At 33.0% G+C, this 18,297-nt stretch overlaps 1 protein-coding gene across 3 annotated transcripts in view; it reads right to left on the bottom strand.

The window, feature by feature from the left end:
* Positions 1 to 18,297, bottom strand: part of COL11A1 (collagen type XI alpha 1 chain) — a 197,026-nt gene that overhangs the window by 81,041 nt on the left and 97,688 nt on the right. For all 3 annotated transcript variants that reach the window (XM_038541182.1, XM_038541181.1, XM_038541183.1), the window contains 8 exons: positions 14,032 to 14,085; positions 12,363 to 12,470; positions 9,418 to 9,471; positions 4,915 to 4,968; positions 4,737 to 4,781; positions 4,536 to 4,589; positions 4,347 to 4,391; positions 357 to 410 (listed from right to left, as the gene is read on the bottom strand). In XM_038541182.1, coding sequence (XP_038397110.1) covers positions 357 to 410; positions 4,347 to 4,391; positions 4,536 to 4,589; positions 4,737 to 4,781; positions 4,915 to 4,968; positions 9,418 to 9,471; positions 12,363 to 12,470; positions 14,032 to 14,085 — 468 coding nt within the window. The remainder of the gene's footprint in view (positions 1 to 356; positions 411 to 4,346; positions 4,392 to 4,535; positions 4,590 to 4,736; positions 4,782 to 4,914; positions 4,969 to 9,417; positions 9,472 to 12,362; positions 12,471 to 14,031; positions 14,086 to 18,297) is intronic.

The raw sequence follows: 18,297 nt of genomic DNA, 5'->3' as shown, positions 1-18,297 counted from the left end.
CTGATACAACAAATATTTAAGAATCAGTAACAATTTTTAACGCCATCAATAATATTCATTGCAGTAGAGGAGCATTTGAGAGAATAACACTCATGCATGTTGTTTCTGTCTGTGATATATTTTGAAAGGGTATTTACTAAGATATATTTGAATTACATCAGAGACACTCAATAAACTGAAACTGAATAGTTTGAACAAACTGAAAAATGTACATTCTTTGACATTATTCATTGTAATTTTGTTTTTATTAGAACTTTCATCAATACTTGTATCTAAAAATTATTTAAAATATAAACTATAACTCTCAAAAATTTGAGAATACTGTCCAGTGAAGAAAGATAAACTATGGCACTTACAGGAGGGCCTTTGGGTCCAGGGAATCCAACTGGACCCTGAGGTCCTTGAGGGCCCTGTAAAGAAAAAGTGGTGGAGAAATTTAAGAATATGTTTTGAAAAATACATTTTTGTACCTTATAGTTTATTTCTACAGATGAACCAAAGCTTGGCATACAGCTTCTTCATTATGGCAATGAAACAAGATAATCTAAAAGCCAAATGCATGATTTTTCACATTATTCAGTACTCAAAACCACACACCACATCAATGATCTTTTTTTTTTTTTCTTTTAAAGATGTTATTTACTCATGAGAGACACAGAAAGAAAGTGGGAGACATAGGCAGAGGCAGAATCAGGTACCCTGTGGGGAACTCGATGCAGAACTCTATCCCAGGACCGTGGGATCATGCTCTGAGCCAAAGGCAGTTGATGCTCAACTCCTGAGCCACCCAAGTACCCCCACATCAATGATCTTAAATCAAGATCATAAATATTTAGAATTCATATTAAAAGTGAATGGAACATAGATGTATCAAGAAGTTCCACAGATGCTGGACTTTCAACATTGGTTAGAAACATTCCTAAAGAAGACTATTACAATTCCATAGCCTTCCGCCCAAAGCCTTTTTAAAATTGATTCTATAAATGTTCTGGTTCCAGTCATACAAAACTAAAAGAAAAAATAAGTGGCTAATTTAGAAAGACCTTTAATTTCTATATTTAAAATTTATATTTGAAGATATCAATATCTCATTTTACTCATATAGTAACTTATTTTGTAGACAAGATGAAAACACTTTATTATATAATCATTCTCATTAACATTCAACCCAAATATACATTTATAATATTGTTCTTAACTTGATGCTTAATTAACTATATTATGCAACACTCATATTTACATATCTTTAAAATACAGAAAGTAGACATTATACTGATAGCAAAATAATTGGTAAAGTTAATCCTTTATGTTCCCAGAACATAATAATTACATTTCTAGAATAAACATATGTAAAATGGAAGATAAGAAATAAGATTTCTTAAGTAACTCAACTAGAATAGGATATATTTAAACTTAAATAAAAAATAAAGTTTACTGAAATTAGTCTTTAATAGAGTTTACTCTCCTCAGTTTATCAGTTTAGCCTTTTCAAGGGAAATGTCATTATCATTTTTAAATCAATACTAGTTCAGAGATCATCACAACTTATCGCTATTACCAGCATCTCATCTTAAAACCAAAAAAGAAACATCAAAGTAAGATATGTCACTAAATAAATAGATAATACAGTTACCAAAACCCCTGGGCAACTCTTGAGACTCACAAATTTTGGTACTCTTATAGAATGAAACTATCATTTTCAATATCTATCATAATAACCTAAAAATTATAAAAGTTTTATTTATATTTTATTTTTAAATATTTTATTTATTTATTTGAGAGAGAGAGAGAGAGAGAGAGAGAGACAGAGCATGAGCAGAAAGAAGATGGAGAAACAGGCTTCTTGCTGAGCAGGGAGCCCTACATAGGCTCCATTCTAGGACCCTGGGATCATGACCTGAGCCAAAGGCAGATGCTTAATTGACTGAGCTACCCAGGCACCCCTGGAAATACCTATTTTTGTCCATTTTAATGGACTTCTTTAGGACTTCTTTAACAATATGTTTATTTGTAAGGACACCTGGGTGGCTCAGCACTTGAGCGTCTTCCTCTGGCTCAGGGCATGATCCCGGGGTTCCTGGGTCCAGTCCCACATCAGGCTCCCTGTGAAAAGCCTGCTTCTCAAACTGAATGTTGGACACCCAACCAACTGAAAGTCCCAGGTGCTTCAAAGTTTTATTTTAAACACAAAATTTTTAAAATGGTATTTTTTTAGGTTATGTAGCAAACTTAATTTTTCTAATTTCTCAAAATATCATTTCTTTGCTTTCCAAATTTTGGCTCCTTTTCAGATAAAATTTGATTTTGAATTTAAGTATCTTTACAGATAGCATCATCAAAACATCACTTTTCTAGAGAACACAAAGAAAAGGTGGGTCTTTATAAAATTCCACAAAGAGCATGGACATGTCCTGTCTGTATTTATTAAAATAGTCTCCAAGTGAAGTGGAAAATACATACTCAGTGTAATGATGGTGCTGGAACCCAACCAGGGTTGACAGATATAATACCCAGTGTCAGTGAAATTTGAATTTTAGATAAATAATGAATAGTTTTAATATGTCCCAAATATTGCAAGGGACATGCTTACATCACAAACTATTCTGTTGTATATGTAAAAATTCTAACTTTATTGGGTGTCTTAGTCCTTTTGTTTGTTTTTATTTCATTTTGTTTTGTTTTTGTTAAATCTAATAATCTTAGACCCAACTAAAAGCTATGAACTAAGTCTTTAATAACAGATATCTGTGATCTGCAAATCATGAGTATGAGGAATTATATTTAAGTTGCAGAATATCTTAATGAGTAAATATATAATCCTATATATATATATAATATATCAAGGCATGTTTATAATATGTACATGCAATACTATGTACACTTATAAACAAATATATGGTGGAGGTTTTTTTGTTTTTTTTAAAGATTTTATTTATTTATTTATGAGAGAGAGAGGGGCAGAGACACGGGCAGAGCGAGAAGCCGGCTCTTCACAGGGAGCCTGATGTGGGACTGGACCCAGGAACCCCGGGATCACACCCTGAGCCAGAGGAAGACGCTCAAGTGCTGAGCCACCCAGGGGTCCCCAAAATATACTTTTTTTATTGTCAAAGTACTTTTATAATTACAAAGTAATCATACTGTAGGGCTACAGTGTTATGTTCCAAAGTTGTAAATACATATGGTTAATCATGATATTTTGGAATGCTCAAGCAAAATATGAAAAAGAGAACAGTTTGTGCTTTAAAGACAAAACTCCTGGTTTTGCTATAATTTATGAAATGGTTCTACTCCATTTAATGAATTAGCCATATTAATTAAACTGCATCGCATTAAGACAATTTTGACCATAAAATTTTTCAAATGTATATATTATTAGTGCACTCGGAATGTACAGAATGGACTCAATTTGGGACTAGTTCATCAATAAAAGTTTAATTTAATTAAGGATGAATCAAAGCCTTAATAACTGTAATTAAGTGTTCTTTTCTCACATCTTATGTACTGACATTTCTATCACAAATAGAAACTTTGTTTCCCTCCCAAAATTACTTATCCTCAGTTTTTTGGGGTGTTTTGTATAAACATCACAGATGTTTCTGTTTCTCTTTTGGTGAAACACCTACTGTAAATGTCAAACAATTATATACAAAAATAAATTACTATGACTGCATATACTAAACATTGTTATAGAATATTAAGAAGTGAGTTTAACTTCTTTAACAGTAGTACAGAATTAATATTTAAAATTCTTTCAAGAAGATAGCTTTCAAAAACTCTTGCTACAAAAGTGCTGTATTTTGCCAAAAGAAAACAAATAAAGGGCATGCTTACTCATGTATATTTAGCTTTATTTTATATCAGTTGAAAATCAATTTACTAAATAGTTTTTCTATTTACTGGAATAGATGTTTTATCTTGATTTGAATGTATATCGATTGTGACTTAATGGCTACTGGGAGCTTGCATTTTACCAACATAATACTGCTTCCAGCTCCATGGACAAAATGAATATCGATAGGGAAAGCAAGGGGAATGAAGGAGACGGCCTAGCTGTTACACGGATATTAAAATATATATATTTTGGCTTGAGTTTAAGAGTGACATCATAGGGCAATTATGCACAATATTTCTCTCATTTCTATAACAAAATTAGTAGCACATAACTGATGACGCTTTTTTTTTTTAAGAAGCAAATTTTAAAAAATAGGAATTTTTAAATTCTGGCTAGATATTGCAAAATACTGTGTGCATGTATTTGCAGACACACGCACCTTTTCCCAGAAATTTAAACACTTGTAAAACATTCATATTTATTTTATATTTCATTACTGAAGCATACTCACTCTTTCTCCAGGAGGGCCAGGAGGACCGTCACCGCCCGAAGTACCCTAGCAACAACAACAACAACAAAAAGAAAGAAAAACAGAAAAAAAAAAAAAAGAAAAAGAAAAATCAGTTTTGATTCCTTCTCCTAGCATTTGTCATCTTCAAGAAGAACTTAGAGCAAACTCAAATGAAACAACTTATAATACCTTTGGGCCAGGTTTCCCGGTTGGACCTCTCGCACCTCTTGAACCTCGAGGACCCTGCAAGTGAGAGAGAAAGATGAAACTAATCTAGTGCCAAGCCCATACAAAAGCACAGAATAGGTTTTTAGCTTTGAAGAAAACGATCTTGGAAAATTAAATACAAAACAAAACATAAAAATCATTATTTTAAATTAAGGCACCCACCGTTGGACCACGCTGACCCCGAGGGCCTGGTTTGCCAGCTACACCCTGCCAAAGACAGTTCAAACAGTTTCAGTATGCAGCGCATCACAGTGAATTGTGAGTCTGGTGCTGAGAGACAGGTACTCATTCGAGAACATTCATAGTAGATAGTCCAAGGCAATATGTTTATATACCATACCCGTGCACCTTTCTCTCCATTGGCACCTGGAAACCCAGGAAATCCAGTGGAACCCTACAAAAAAATAAAAATAATAAACAATGAGTACGGTAACTAACATTTTTAGCCACGAGCTGTAAGCCTTTTGGAACACACTGAGTCTCACAAACTGGTAATATTTAAATCAGAAATATAATTTTAAAATACCATACAATCTATTTGTGTAATTGAAAATGAACTTACAGTGACATCTGAAATCCTGGAAGCATTGAAAGCATTAATTGATAAAACATATTTCAGTTTTTAACTTTAAAATAATTAAGCAAATGTCATCATTTCTCATATTAGAAAAATTGCAACTAAAGGACATTTTATATAAAATAATTTTGACTTACAATTCTACATACTTGCCTCAACCTGAAAGAAAAATCCTATGTTCCATGAGCACAAATAATTAAGTATTAAAATAGGAATTTCATAAAACAGTTTTCCAGAATTAACATTACTACATTTGTATGTTTATCACTTTTTAGTTTATTTTTATATACTGTTAGAACTAAATAGAACTAAATAAAATCATAAAGACTAAAAATCTTCCTCCACCTTTTCTGTTTGACGCTTGAATGAGGTTAGATCTAGCTGGGAGTCAGAAAGTCTAGCGTTCATATCCTTTTTTTTGGAATTCCAAAGTCATAAATTCAAGACTTATGTTTTATCATACACTCACCTAAGTAAGTTGGGTACATAACTTATCCTCTTTGAGCATAGCCTTTTCTTCTGCAAAATGAGGGCACTCACCCAAATTTTATAGGCATTTTGAATGTGTGGGAGGTTAGAATAAAAGAAGCCAGGGTATACAAATGATAATAATAGATTACAATGAATATTGGTTATTTAGAGATGCAACAAGAACAGTAAAAGCATCATGTCATTTCATCTACAAACCGCCACACTTTGCAGATGGAAAATAATTTCCCCACTTCACTTTTTGAATACGTCCAGATTTTCAGCTGCTCAGAGATTCCTTCGAACATCACTGTCATTGGTTTGCCTCATCATCGTGTCATGAATAGAAGAGATTAAGGTTCAGTTCCTTTCTCCTCAACTTGCTAACTATGAGACTCTGGAAAGTGTGGGAGGGCTTCCAAATACTCACTTTTCCTATTCAGACCACTATATAAATTAAATCCAATAATGTGTAAAATATCTAGCAGAGTAGTAGACATTCAGATTTGATACACTTCCCCTATGTTAATGGAGATATAACAAAGCCTTCTTTAACTTCATACATTCCTTGCATTTTTTTACCCATTCACTTGGATTGGATTATCCCTAAAGTAATATTTTTCTAAGTGATATGTGGCCCCTCTGTATCAGAATAATCCAGAGTGATTCCGTCTTATTAGGATTTATATCTCTGGCAGTAGGATCCAGGAATCTGCATTTTTAACAATTTCTCCAGGTGCTATATTCAACAGATATCAATTTATATTTCCTCCACAAGTCAGGAAAATCATATGTGAAGCCTTATGATAGTCAAAACAATAACCCATAGTATGCACTGCTAATCTTTTTCTTATGACTCATTTCCCAATATAGTTTAGTTCGTATCTATAGAGATTACTATGGGATTCACCTGAGGACAATGGTTAGGTCATGCAATATTCACATAATGGGGGAATAATGTCTGCAAATTACATTTTTGAAGGGCTTTCAAAGCCATTGCTCTTTCTCTCCAGAGAATCAGATTGTTAAATCTGGTAGAGCATTACTATGTGACTACTCTAGGAATTTGACAAGTGAGTATAATCCAATATGGAAATAATCTACTCTATCAGATTTTATTTGAGAACAAATATTCTTTTCTGTCTTGAGAAGAATAGACAACTAATCATATTTATAGAGACTCCATTCAAACAAATTGCTCTATGCATCAATTTTATTTCTCATAAATTCATTTTCTTCAATAGTTTCTGCTCTAAGAAACTTATGGAAAAATAACAAAAATGCCCAATCCACCAACTAAACCATTTATAATATATGGACATAATCTTCCTCTTCTCTCACATACGGGGTTATCACCAATATATAGAATTACCATGAAAAGGCATTATAATGCTTTAAATGGAAAGAACAAACAGTAAACGAAATGCCCAAAAGTCAAAGGTTAATGGTGAGATTGGCTCACTAATGGTGAAACTTTCAAATTTATTTGAATGCTGTTTTAAATATAAAGAATTCTACATTAAAATGCATTTTACTTTTTGAAGTAGCTATCATTGTATAGTACTTATAGTGGTGTGACTTGCAAATAACCATTGTGATTTATATTGCTAGAAAGATAATAAATAAATTATATTGTCTAATTATAGTCCTTAAACATCTTAGAAGAGATTAGCAGCCAAATTTCACTTTAAGTATAGATTTAAATCTATTCAAAATTCATTGGCTCCCACATAGGAAAAAAAAGTGAAGCTATTTTTGATCTTTAATGAGCCTTTTTTTTTTCATTTTAGAATCAAGAAACATAAATCATTTTTGATCATACAAAAAATTATTATGAAGAAAAGTAATAAAAAAACAAAGTTTCAGACATTTTGGTTAAAGGTTAAAAAACATTTCTCTCTAGTCATTCTGGTGTGTTTTGTTAACAAAAATAACTCAAAGAATATTGAACAGAGTATTGTCTCAGGAAAAAACAGAAGAAAATAAGAATGTCAAATAAAAGAATATTGTGTTCATTCAAGTAATATGACAGTTTTATGTTTTTAAATCAAAACACCACAATTGCAATTCAACTTTGTAATTAGATCAAGAACTCTGCAAGTGATCTAAAGATACCTTAAAGTTGTGGGTTATACAGTGAATGTCCTCTTTTACTCATAATACTTTTGAAAATGCTTGATATTTGAAAGGAACTTAGCTAGGAGATAGGGCAGTATATTAGGGACAATATTTAAAAGGTAAAACTTATTAATCAGTGTTCTAAATGTAGCTAGAAACCTTTAAAAGATGCTCATATTATTCTTAAATCACAAATGAAATGGATCTCATTCTAGAAGGGGCTTACAGCATTATGTTTACCTCCTATTATACAAGGAAATGTGTATTTTCTAGAGACTCAATGGAAAATTATAAGGCAAAACCATGTGGTATGCCTAATGTCATCACATGACAATGAGCAAACACAAGTGCATGTAGTTCACATGTGTCAAAAGGAAAGATTTTGGCCTCCCAATGATTTGGGAAAGACTTTGGCTTTCCCAATAAGTAAAACTTATTAACAAATGTATGTTTGGGAATTATTATATAAACAGGATTTTTCCTTGTGTCTGATACTTGACAAGCCTAAATGGATCAAACAGAGATAGATAGATGATAGATAGATAGATAGATAGATAGATAGATAATCTAGGTAGTCTTATAGACATATACCCATTTTAATAGTAATAACAAAATGCATATATTAATTTTGTAAACCACTTTACTTAACTAGGCAACACATGAAGTGCAGCCTTGACAAAGTTTTATGATTAGCTTGAGGAAAAGTAGTACACCAAAGTAAAAATATATTTTAAAAATCATCCATTTTAAAATATATATTTTAAATAGTTAAAAATGGAATTCAAGTTCTATAGTGGATTGAATAGTGGCCCCAAATCAATATATCCAATAGTCAAGTCTCTGTAACATGAAATGTTGCCTTATTTGGAAAAAGAGGTCTTTGTAGGTGCAAATTAAGTGAAGAGTCTTGAAATGAAACATCCTGGATTACCCAGGTGATTCCTAAGAGCAAAGACAAGTGTCTTTATAAGAGACGGAAGAGAAGATATAGAAAAAAAAAAATGGTCATGTGGAGAAGGCAGCAGAGATTGCAGTTAAGCAGACACAAACTAAAGGACTTCCCTGGACTACCAGAAGCTAGAAGAGGCAAGGACAGACTCTCTCTCAGAGCTTTTGAGGGGACTGGAGGCTCTGCTGACACCTTGATTTTAGGCTTTTGATCTCAAGAACTGTAAGAGAATAAATTTCCATTGTTTTAAGTCACCAAGTCTGTGGAGATTTGTTACAGTAGCCCTAGGAAACAAAATACTGTGGAAATGAGGGAAAATAAAGATGATGAAAGATGTATTGTAATTCTTTTTTTTTTTAAGCAGCAAATAGAAATTCCAACCCTTAGGGTACCAGAAATGAAATTGAAAGCTATTCTCCATCACCTATCATCCTCATTATAACTTCTAGATATACTACGATGTCACCCTGGAATAGTCCTTATTCCAATGACAAGGAAGTAGCTGTCTATGCCTTCCTTTCACGACCTCATCTGATAAAATACTCCAATCCATAATCACCTAGGCTCTCTGAGCTCCATGCACACTGGGCTCCCATGAGCTCCATGCCTTTCCCTTGTGAAATTATATTTTAAGGATTTATCATCTCTATGTTACAAACTGAAATGTAATTATGTGTGATTAATTTCTTCAAAATGTTGATAAGCTATAAAAATCAAGCTAACTGTTTTACCTTTGGGCCTTGTCTTCCTGGGTATCCTGGTAATCCTGGAACACCAAGTTTCCCCTACAGTTAAAAAAATAATAATAATAAATAAAAATTCTAAATTGAATTAAGTTTAAACAATGAGTTTAGTTTTCTGAAAGTTAGGACCACATATCTGAATACTTAAAAGGAAGAGTTGCAAGTTTTCACCACACTTTATTTACAATATATTTCCTCATTTAAATAGGAAAAATATTGCTTTGGACATATTTCTAATTCTATAATGTTTGCTAACTTTGTCTAAGTAACAGCGCCTTCTTTGAGGACACAGAACTCTGAGCTAAAGAGAATTCTAAGACCCTTTCTGAACTCTGAAGCATTAATAAACTGCCTAAGCTTTTTCAGCATTAAAACTATTTAAAGTTAGTTGATGTAGTTAGAACTACATTTAGATTTTATCATTCCAACTAAGTGAATCATCTTTTTTAAAAATTATTTCATTTCTCATTGTAAACATAAAGCAAGCAATCATGAGTTATTTGTTTCTCACTAAATAGTTTAAATAACCATCCAAGAAATTCTGACCTAATTTTTGAGCAAAGTTTTTTTCTTTTATTCAAACATCTGGATAAATCTGGGTTAATAGATGTATCAAATGTTGAGAACTATAACTAAATAACAGTGACTTTTGTGGAGTGTTAATTCCTGCAAGTGGGGACTTAAATGAGCCACAATTTTGTTCCAGCGCAATGAGATTACCTCTCAATCTAAAAGTGCTAAAATAGGGACGCCTAGGTGGCTCAGTGGTTGAGTATCTGCCTAAGCTCAGAGTGTGATCCCGGAATCCGGGATTGAGTGAGTCCCGCATCAGGCTCCCTGCAGGGAGCCTGCTTCTCCCTCTGCCTGTGTGTCTCTGCCTCTCTCTCTCTGCATCTTGTATGAATAAATAAATAAAATCTTAAAAATAATAAAGTGCTAAAACAAATGGTAAATTACAGCAAAGTCCAAAGTTCTGTAACAATACCAAGAGATTCAAAATGTTATACTACCAAAATTGCCCCCTGAGCAAAAAAGCATTAATTTAAAAATACAGGGAGAGAGAACATTAAATTAAATTGAGTGAATTGAATAAAATATGTTTGTGGAATTTTACTAAGACTTATTTTCCTTAAGATTTTATAAAGCACACTTCATATATATTATTTACCAAACTCTTAAACATTAGGAAGCACATAGTATCATTATTCCCCATGTACATTTAAACAAAATAAGAATAGAAACAAAAACAAATCCAAATTACTACATGCAACAATAAAGGATGAGCAGTAACTTTATAAACAATAAACATTTTACTAGATGAATCAAGGCAAGAATATAGGAATATAGTTCATGACCTTGTTATTAGAGATTGAACTAAAGAGTTGTCTGATTCAAGATCAACGCTGCATAGGTAAGCAGTCTTCAGATGGAAAATATGCAAACCAGCCCTGAGAAACATGCTTATAATGATGTCCCTTTAGATGCATTAAGTTATCATATCTGTTTTATGCCACTGATTTCAAGGTTAATGAAATGCTCTAATTATGATCACAAAGCCTTTGTGTTCTATGTTAATTACTGTATTATAATATAAACTTTCATTCACTTTAGAGTCATTTCAAATTCTAGACAGAAAATTTGTTTGCATTTTCAATATGGTGATAGGCAACTTCAGTAAAGGGAAAATACCAATAAAATATTGAAAATGAAGAACTGTGGGGTAAAGTCTTGATGCCTCTGAAGAAATGGCAGAATCATTTACACAGAGTAAAGTGGAGTAAGGATGAGAGGAAGGTCCAGAATAGTCTAAAACCACTGGTAAGGGAGTACTTGAAGTCGAAGGGTCATTCAGCCTAGAAAGCCCTGATTCTCTCCCATTCTTTCTTTCCCCTGCCTGAACACGATGACATATTCATCATTTCCCAATTGGCAACTGGGAGGGTGAAACTGTAGAACCACTCCATCAGGATTCCTGACATAAGGAAATGTTTTCTTATTTATCTAGTCACAGTGCCTATATAATCCTCATATATTTTTCTTCTGAGACAGGATGGCAAGAAGGGAAATTAAAATTTTCTTAAGTAGCTTGGAATTCCATATTTTATAGAATTACAGCATGTTCAATATAGAAAATTCGGAAAGTGAATATACATATTAAAAGGAAGGAAATCACCTGAATTATACTACCAAGAAATAATTATTATTTATATTTTCCTTTAGTGTACATAATAGTATAATACTTGTCACAGATATTTCTAGTTCTTTCTTAACTTCATAGTTACATTTATAAGCTGTTTGCCACATCACTAAATACTCTATGAAGGCATGATTTCAATGCTGTATAATAGTACATGTAAATGTAATGGTTAAAAATATTTTTTTACATACTACATATAGCACAATGGCCCTGAAACCAAAAAGTATTAGAATTACCTGGGGGTTGTTTTAAAACATAGCAATGCTTGGGTTAGCCCCAGACTAACATTAAAATCTCTTGAAGTTGGGTTTGGACAATGGTATTTTTTTAAAAACACTTGTTCTGCAAACATGCATGTTTATATGGAAAAATAGAAAGTGTACATTTTGACTTGAGGAGCAAAGATGACTCCACTTCTCCCAAAACAATAAGTAGACCATCTTTCATTGAATCTTTGATCTTTTGTTAATCACATACAAATTCTTAACTTCTAATGTGCAAAAGCCTGAAGAGCTGCTGACCCTGCAGGGTCAAAGAGAATAGAGGGGATAGGCAACAAGGGAGAGTGAAAGAGGATGTATGTACCCATCTCATGGTTGTACCCGTGACAGTATATGGGTATGCTTGAAATGTAGTGAATCCTCTAGATTTCTGACATGGATGACTATAAGTATTTTTAAATGACAATGAAATATCCTCTGCGAGAGCACCTGTGAATTTAAATTTGTTCACTGACCTTTTCTCCTGCTTGACCAGAAGGACCAGGGTCTCCAGTAGGACCTGCTCGACCTTTGGGTCCTTCAGGGCCATCTTCTCCTCTTGGACCTACTTGACCAACTTCTCCCTGAAACACAGAGTAGCAACATTCTTTTAATTTAAAGTATATTGGAGATTGAATAACAGATTATGGTCTATAAAAAGTCATATTCTCCAACTCCTCACTTGTTACCTCATGCTTTATTTAGGACAAAGAGGTTGGAAAACATTTGACTTCATCAATCTTTCCATTAGGAAATGAACAACTGAATATAGTCTGACATTTGAAAACCTACAGAAGCCTGAGGTTACCATGTTTCATATTAAAGTAATTTTAACACATCTGTGTTGTATAAAGAAAGAAAAAAATGAGGATCAAGGTTAGATAGTGTAGGGTGGCAGAATAATCAACCCCAAAATATGCCACTTGGGAGTGAGGATTATTTTGAGCTGAAGGCACTTGAAAAGTAAATGCAAAGGAAGTTGCTAAAAGCAGGTTACAAAAAAAAAAAAAAAAAAAAATGCAGGATACAGATTTGCTTAGTCTGGAGCCAAAAGCAGACAGCAGAGGAATAGAGATAACAAACTTTATTAACTAGCCTTTGTCTGCAATCACTTTGCCATATATCTACCTTCCCACAATTTGCAGCCATAGAAATTCAATCCTTTTTGTTGTCATGTCTCTAAAAATTTATTTTTCCTTTTTAAAATGCCATATAAGCCCAAATTCTAACCACCCCTTTAAGTTAATTATCACGGAGTGCTCCCAGGTGTAAATGTGAGGCACAAGCTAAAAAAACTTGTTTGTTTTTCTCTTGTTAATCTTTCTTTTGTCAATCTAATTTTACAGGGCTCCAGCCTAAGAATCTAGCAGGTTAGCAGGAAAAAGTAATTTTCCTCTCTGACAATAGCAATTTTGGAAATCACTGTTTGGAACACAAGAAAAATGTCTCCATTTTAGACTTGGTTTCACCTTTATAATATTAGGGACTGAAATGTGTAAGTTACTGCACACATTCTGGAAACAGGCATTATGTACTTTTTAGGGAAACAAAAATATTCTGCAGTATGCTTCTTTAATTAGATAGATATATTAGGTATTATTATGTTAGATATAAAATAAATCTTCCCAATGAAACATTTAGTTTAGTTGACTTTAGGTAATTCATATTTTTGTTTATTTTCTAAACGTTCATTACCAGAAAAAAGTGAACCACTTTTACGCTCAAAAATTCAAGGTCACTAATAATGGAAGTACAAGAAAGTTGCAAATATATGGTTTCCAAGCAGCATAGCTCACTACAAAATTTAGAAGAAAACTATAAAACTACTTCTTTTAAGGAATTTGATCAATTTAGAAAATATCTATAAAAAATATTACTCAAATTTATACACACATGCACACACACAAACATAGGCTATAGAAAACATGTAAATTTAATATAATATCTGGAATACTATCTTATCCACAAAAAGTAACATGTTTAATCTTCTTATAAAAACCAAAGTCAGCAAAGTGTCAGATAATACAAACATCTTTATTTAACCTGTTCTTGCTATATTTAAATATAAGAATATACACACACACGTACACACATGCACAGACACACACAAATGTATGCTCTGATATGAATTTTCTTCTTACTTACCCTATCACCTTTAAGACCCATATCACCTTTGAATCCTGGAAAACCATCTTCACCCTGAAAACCAAAAGTAATAAAATAGGTGTTTAATGATTTGTTTGGATGAATCTAAAATGTGACTATAAAAATATGAACACTGATAATTTAGGGAAAATCATTCTGAGAATCCTGTTGTGAAACTTCCTTCTCCCTATGCTAACCTTTATCACCTCTATCTTCTCATTTTCTATTATTATTGGCTCTAATTTACTCTAGGAAAGTTTTCTCAAATGTGTCCTTTAAATCTTCTCCATCTTATGGGGGAAAGAATCATTCTCTTATAACCACATATATCTATCCTATGCCATTTGAACAAAGAAAGAGTAAATATTTAAATAATTATCTTCTTAACTTTGGAATACTAGAACTGTGACTACCAAATAAAATGTCTTTACCCTTAATTTGCTAATTCATATCAAAGAATATCATATTATGCATTTTGTACCATGTGCTTTAGATAAATGCCTTCTTACTCAACTTCTGTTCCACATTACAATTTCTTTTCAGATGAAGAATGAGCAAACCAATATTATCCTTTACACATGCATGGAAAATGTTCATTATCTCAACAGACCAGTAATACTGAAAACTGGGCCTCCTTTAATAAAGAGAGCAGAAATTTTGACTACGGAAATGTTTCATACCATTCTTAGTGAAATCTAGACTTTTAAAAGTAAGCTTCAAGAACAAACTTAATGTCTCTTAATTTGAATAAAAAATTTAAATTCCTAAGGAATAACCATTTAATTTTTCAATAACGTTAATTAAGCATTTCTTTGTTCAGAGTACTATGGAATATTTTGAGATTTTTAACAGTAAAAAATGAAGGTAGTATATTTGCATTAATTTTGGTACTAATGGGAAGAATAGGTGTTCAGATTAAGAAAGACGTGATGATGATGATGATGATGATGATGATGACTATGATGGTGGCAGTGGTTCTGGTGGTGGTGGTAGTAAAGCTAGAAGTTAATTGAAGAGGGTTTGACGGGGGAGTTGGTATCTTAATTAAGAGTTAGAGAATGGGGATCCCCAGGTGGCTCAGCAGTTCAGCGCCTGCCTTCCGCCCTGGGCATGATCCTGGAGTCCTAGGATCGAGTCTCGCATTGGGCTCCCTGTGTGGGGCCTGCTTCTCCCTCTGCCTGTGTCTCTGCCTCTCTCTCTCTCTCTCTCTGTGTATGTCTCTAATGAATGAATACATAAAATCTTTAAAAAGAAAAAAAAAAGGAGAGAATGGATGTGAGTTGCAAAGTTTGAGAAAAGGACATGTCAGGTTGAGTTTGTGAACAGAGCTAGGAAGATTGGCACATATACTTCCACATCCTGCTGCCAAATGACCTCTATAAAAAAAAATTGATCACATCAATTTTTACCTTAAAACACCTCAGTGGTTCCAGATTGCTAATAATGAATATAAGGTGCCAACTCCCCTCCCCATCAGACCATGATCTAGTCCTTGTTTGTTCACTTTGGCAGTCTTATTTTTAGTCTGGAGTCTCCCATCAGCCCCCACCCAACACCCTGAGTTGAGTACTAGAAAAATTGAATTACCTATATTTCCATTTGTAATTCTTTTTTTTTTTAAAGATTTTATTTATTTATTTCAGAGAGAGAAAGAGAGAGCTTGAGCAGAGGAGAGGGGCCAACTCCTCACTGAGCAGAGAGCCCCTCGTGGGGCTCAATCCCAGGACCCTGAGATCAAGACCTGAGCCACCCAACCATTTGTAATTCTTGCACTGGTTGTCATTGTCATACACACACCTGCAAATCTTTTACCTTCTGTGTCTCTCTCTGTCTACCTTTAATCTTCTTTCAAGACTCAGTTCATAATTCCACTATGAAGTTCCTCATGACCTCAATCTTACCACTCCCCGCTCCCCCTCCTTAAAATTAAGCCCTCTGTCCTATGTACTCCCACTAAGCATTTATTATTGTAAGAACATGCCATCCTGCACTCGGTAGATCATAGTTTTTTCTTTTACTAAATGGTAAAAAAAACAGGGGATCCCTGGGTGGCGCAGCGGTTTGGCGCCTGCCTTTGGCCCAGGGCGCGATCCTGGAGACCCAGGATCTAATCCCACATCGGGCTCCGGGTGCATGGAGCCTGCTTCTCCCTCTGCCTGTGTCTCTGCCTCTCTCTCTCTCTCTCTCTCTCTCTCTCTCTCTCTCTGTGACTATCATAAATAAATAAATAAATCTTTAAAAAAAAAAAAAAAAACTTACGCCTAATTAGGCTCTGCGCTTCCAGTGCCTAGTGCATATTTAATCCTCAATAACCATGGCATTTAATAAACATCTATCTACCAAACGGATATTTACTAAGTGAACATGTCTGTGAGTCTTTAGCAAAGTATGTTAAGGTCCACAAAATATCAGGTAATTTTGGATATATGAGACCTAAACCTGGAAAAGTGATCCAATCTGGTATCTTGTCCAAACGTAAAAATTCTAAAAGGTCTAGAAATTTCTGCTAAGACAAAAACATGATGTTTTCAACATTCTTGCTATAAAGAAGCTGTGTACGTAGCATTCTGTCTATACTGAATGCAACTGGGCAATAATAGAGGCTTAAAAGCTGAAAATGACCATTTAACTTCCTATTGACTATTGTCTTCATTACCTATCTCCCTAGAGAGAAAGGTAATTACACAGTTGCCAAATTTAGTTTAAAGAACACTGCAATTTAAGTAAAAAAATCAATAATAGTTTTTAGTATTTTTCCAGGAAGTATTTTTTGTTTCAGGAGAGAACATAGTGGGTGATATCCTATTTCTGTCACATTTTTGCTTTCAATACATTCACAATTAGAAAATAAACTAGAGAAACAAATTAGAAATAAATAAGATGACTTAAATTTTTAGGTATATCCTTACAAGTGACACTATCAAGTTACTAAGCTTCCCAGTCCTAAAACTATTACTTCTAAATTAATATTCAAAAAAGGAAAGAGGAAAGAGAGTTTTAGGAGATGCATAAGAGAAGAATTCACCTATGCCATTTGGTTCATCGGTTTATGTTCCTGTAGGTCTAAAGAATTTTGTTTCCTTTAGGTCTAATGAATTTTAATACTAGTTAGGATACTCACTTGCTATTTCACCTTTAGTTAGCAATTAATGTTGATATGTGGAAAAAGAAAAAAGTTTCAACTTCCTTATCTCTTTTGAGATAAATGGTCAATTATAATACATACTCAGAAAAAAAAACAAAATAAATAATAGGTATTAAAATTCATAAATATTTAATGATTCTTCAGAGTCTGAAAATAGGGAGAACTCATTAGAAAAAAGTTTCCATTAACTTTTATATAAAATTTCTCTAAACTAGATTAGATAAATAACAGGTATTAAATAAAACAAAAGTTAAAATAAATATGAGCAGTTTTTAAGGACAATGTCCTCATTTTAACAGACTCAAAATTAGACAATCTGTCTCAATTTACCAGTGTAGTTAGTATGAGAATAGGATTGGAACTGATAACTTTTAACTCTCAATTTAAATATTAATTCTTTTTCTCTATATCTTCTTGTTGCTTCTGAGACAACACACCATTCAAAACAACAAATAATCTCAAATTATTTTTCTACATATAAGCAATTTATATTTTTCAATGAGTTTATCTTCACATGTAAATCATCAGCTGTAATTTTATTCACCTCTGTCATTTTGCCACTACCTTTTTTGGTAAGTTCACAATTTTCCCATCTCAATTAACACTTTTCCTTTAAACAGGGTCAATCCTAAGAATCTAAAAAAGACACTTATTCCAGAGAAAAATTTGGATTGATACTTAAATATCTTAATAATAAAAATTCCAGAGATAATAGATATATGTGTGCACATATATAATTATATATTTTTTCGCATAAGCTATCTGCAAATAATTACAAGTTCAACTTTCTCCAATCAATCGTTGTGTTCAGCTACCAACTTAGTAAGACATTACATTCTGAAGTTCATCTCTGAGGATAAGAACTGGGATTCTCATCAAAGTAGCTGAGTTCATTTCAAATGCATGACATTTTTCATACAGTAGAACTGAATATAGTTATATAATGTGACAATGCGGCAATATGTTACTCTTTACTTTTTCAGAAAAATAAATTACAACAAAGCTACATTTTATTTTAATCCTTATTTTTTAAATGTAATATTATAGTAAGAATTAACAATACTGACTGTGAGAAATGTCATTTTATTTTAACATAATTACTGAAGGATTTGGGGGCTCTA

This window comes from Canis lupus, chromosome 6 (assembly GCF_011100685.1).
Source record: "Canis lupus familiaris isolate Mischka breed German Shepherd chromosome 6, alternate assembly UU_Cfam_GSD_1.0, whole genome shotgun sequence".
Classification (NCBI taxonomy): Eukaryota; Metazoa; Chordata; class Mammalia; order Carnivora; family Canidae; genus Canis; species Canis lupus.
The sequence above is the reverse complement of the archived record's forward strand: the minus strand, read 5'-3'. Positions and strand labels throughout refer to the sequence as shown.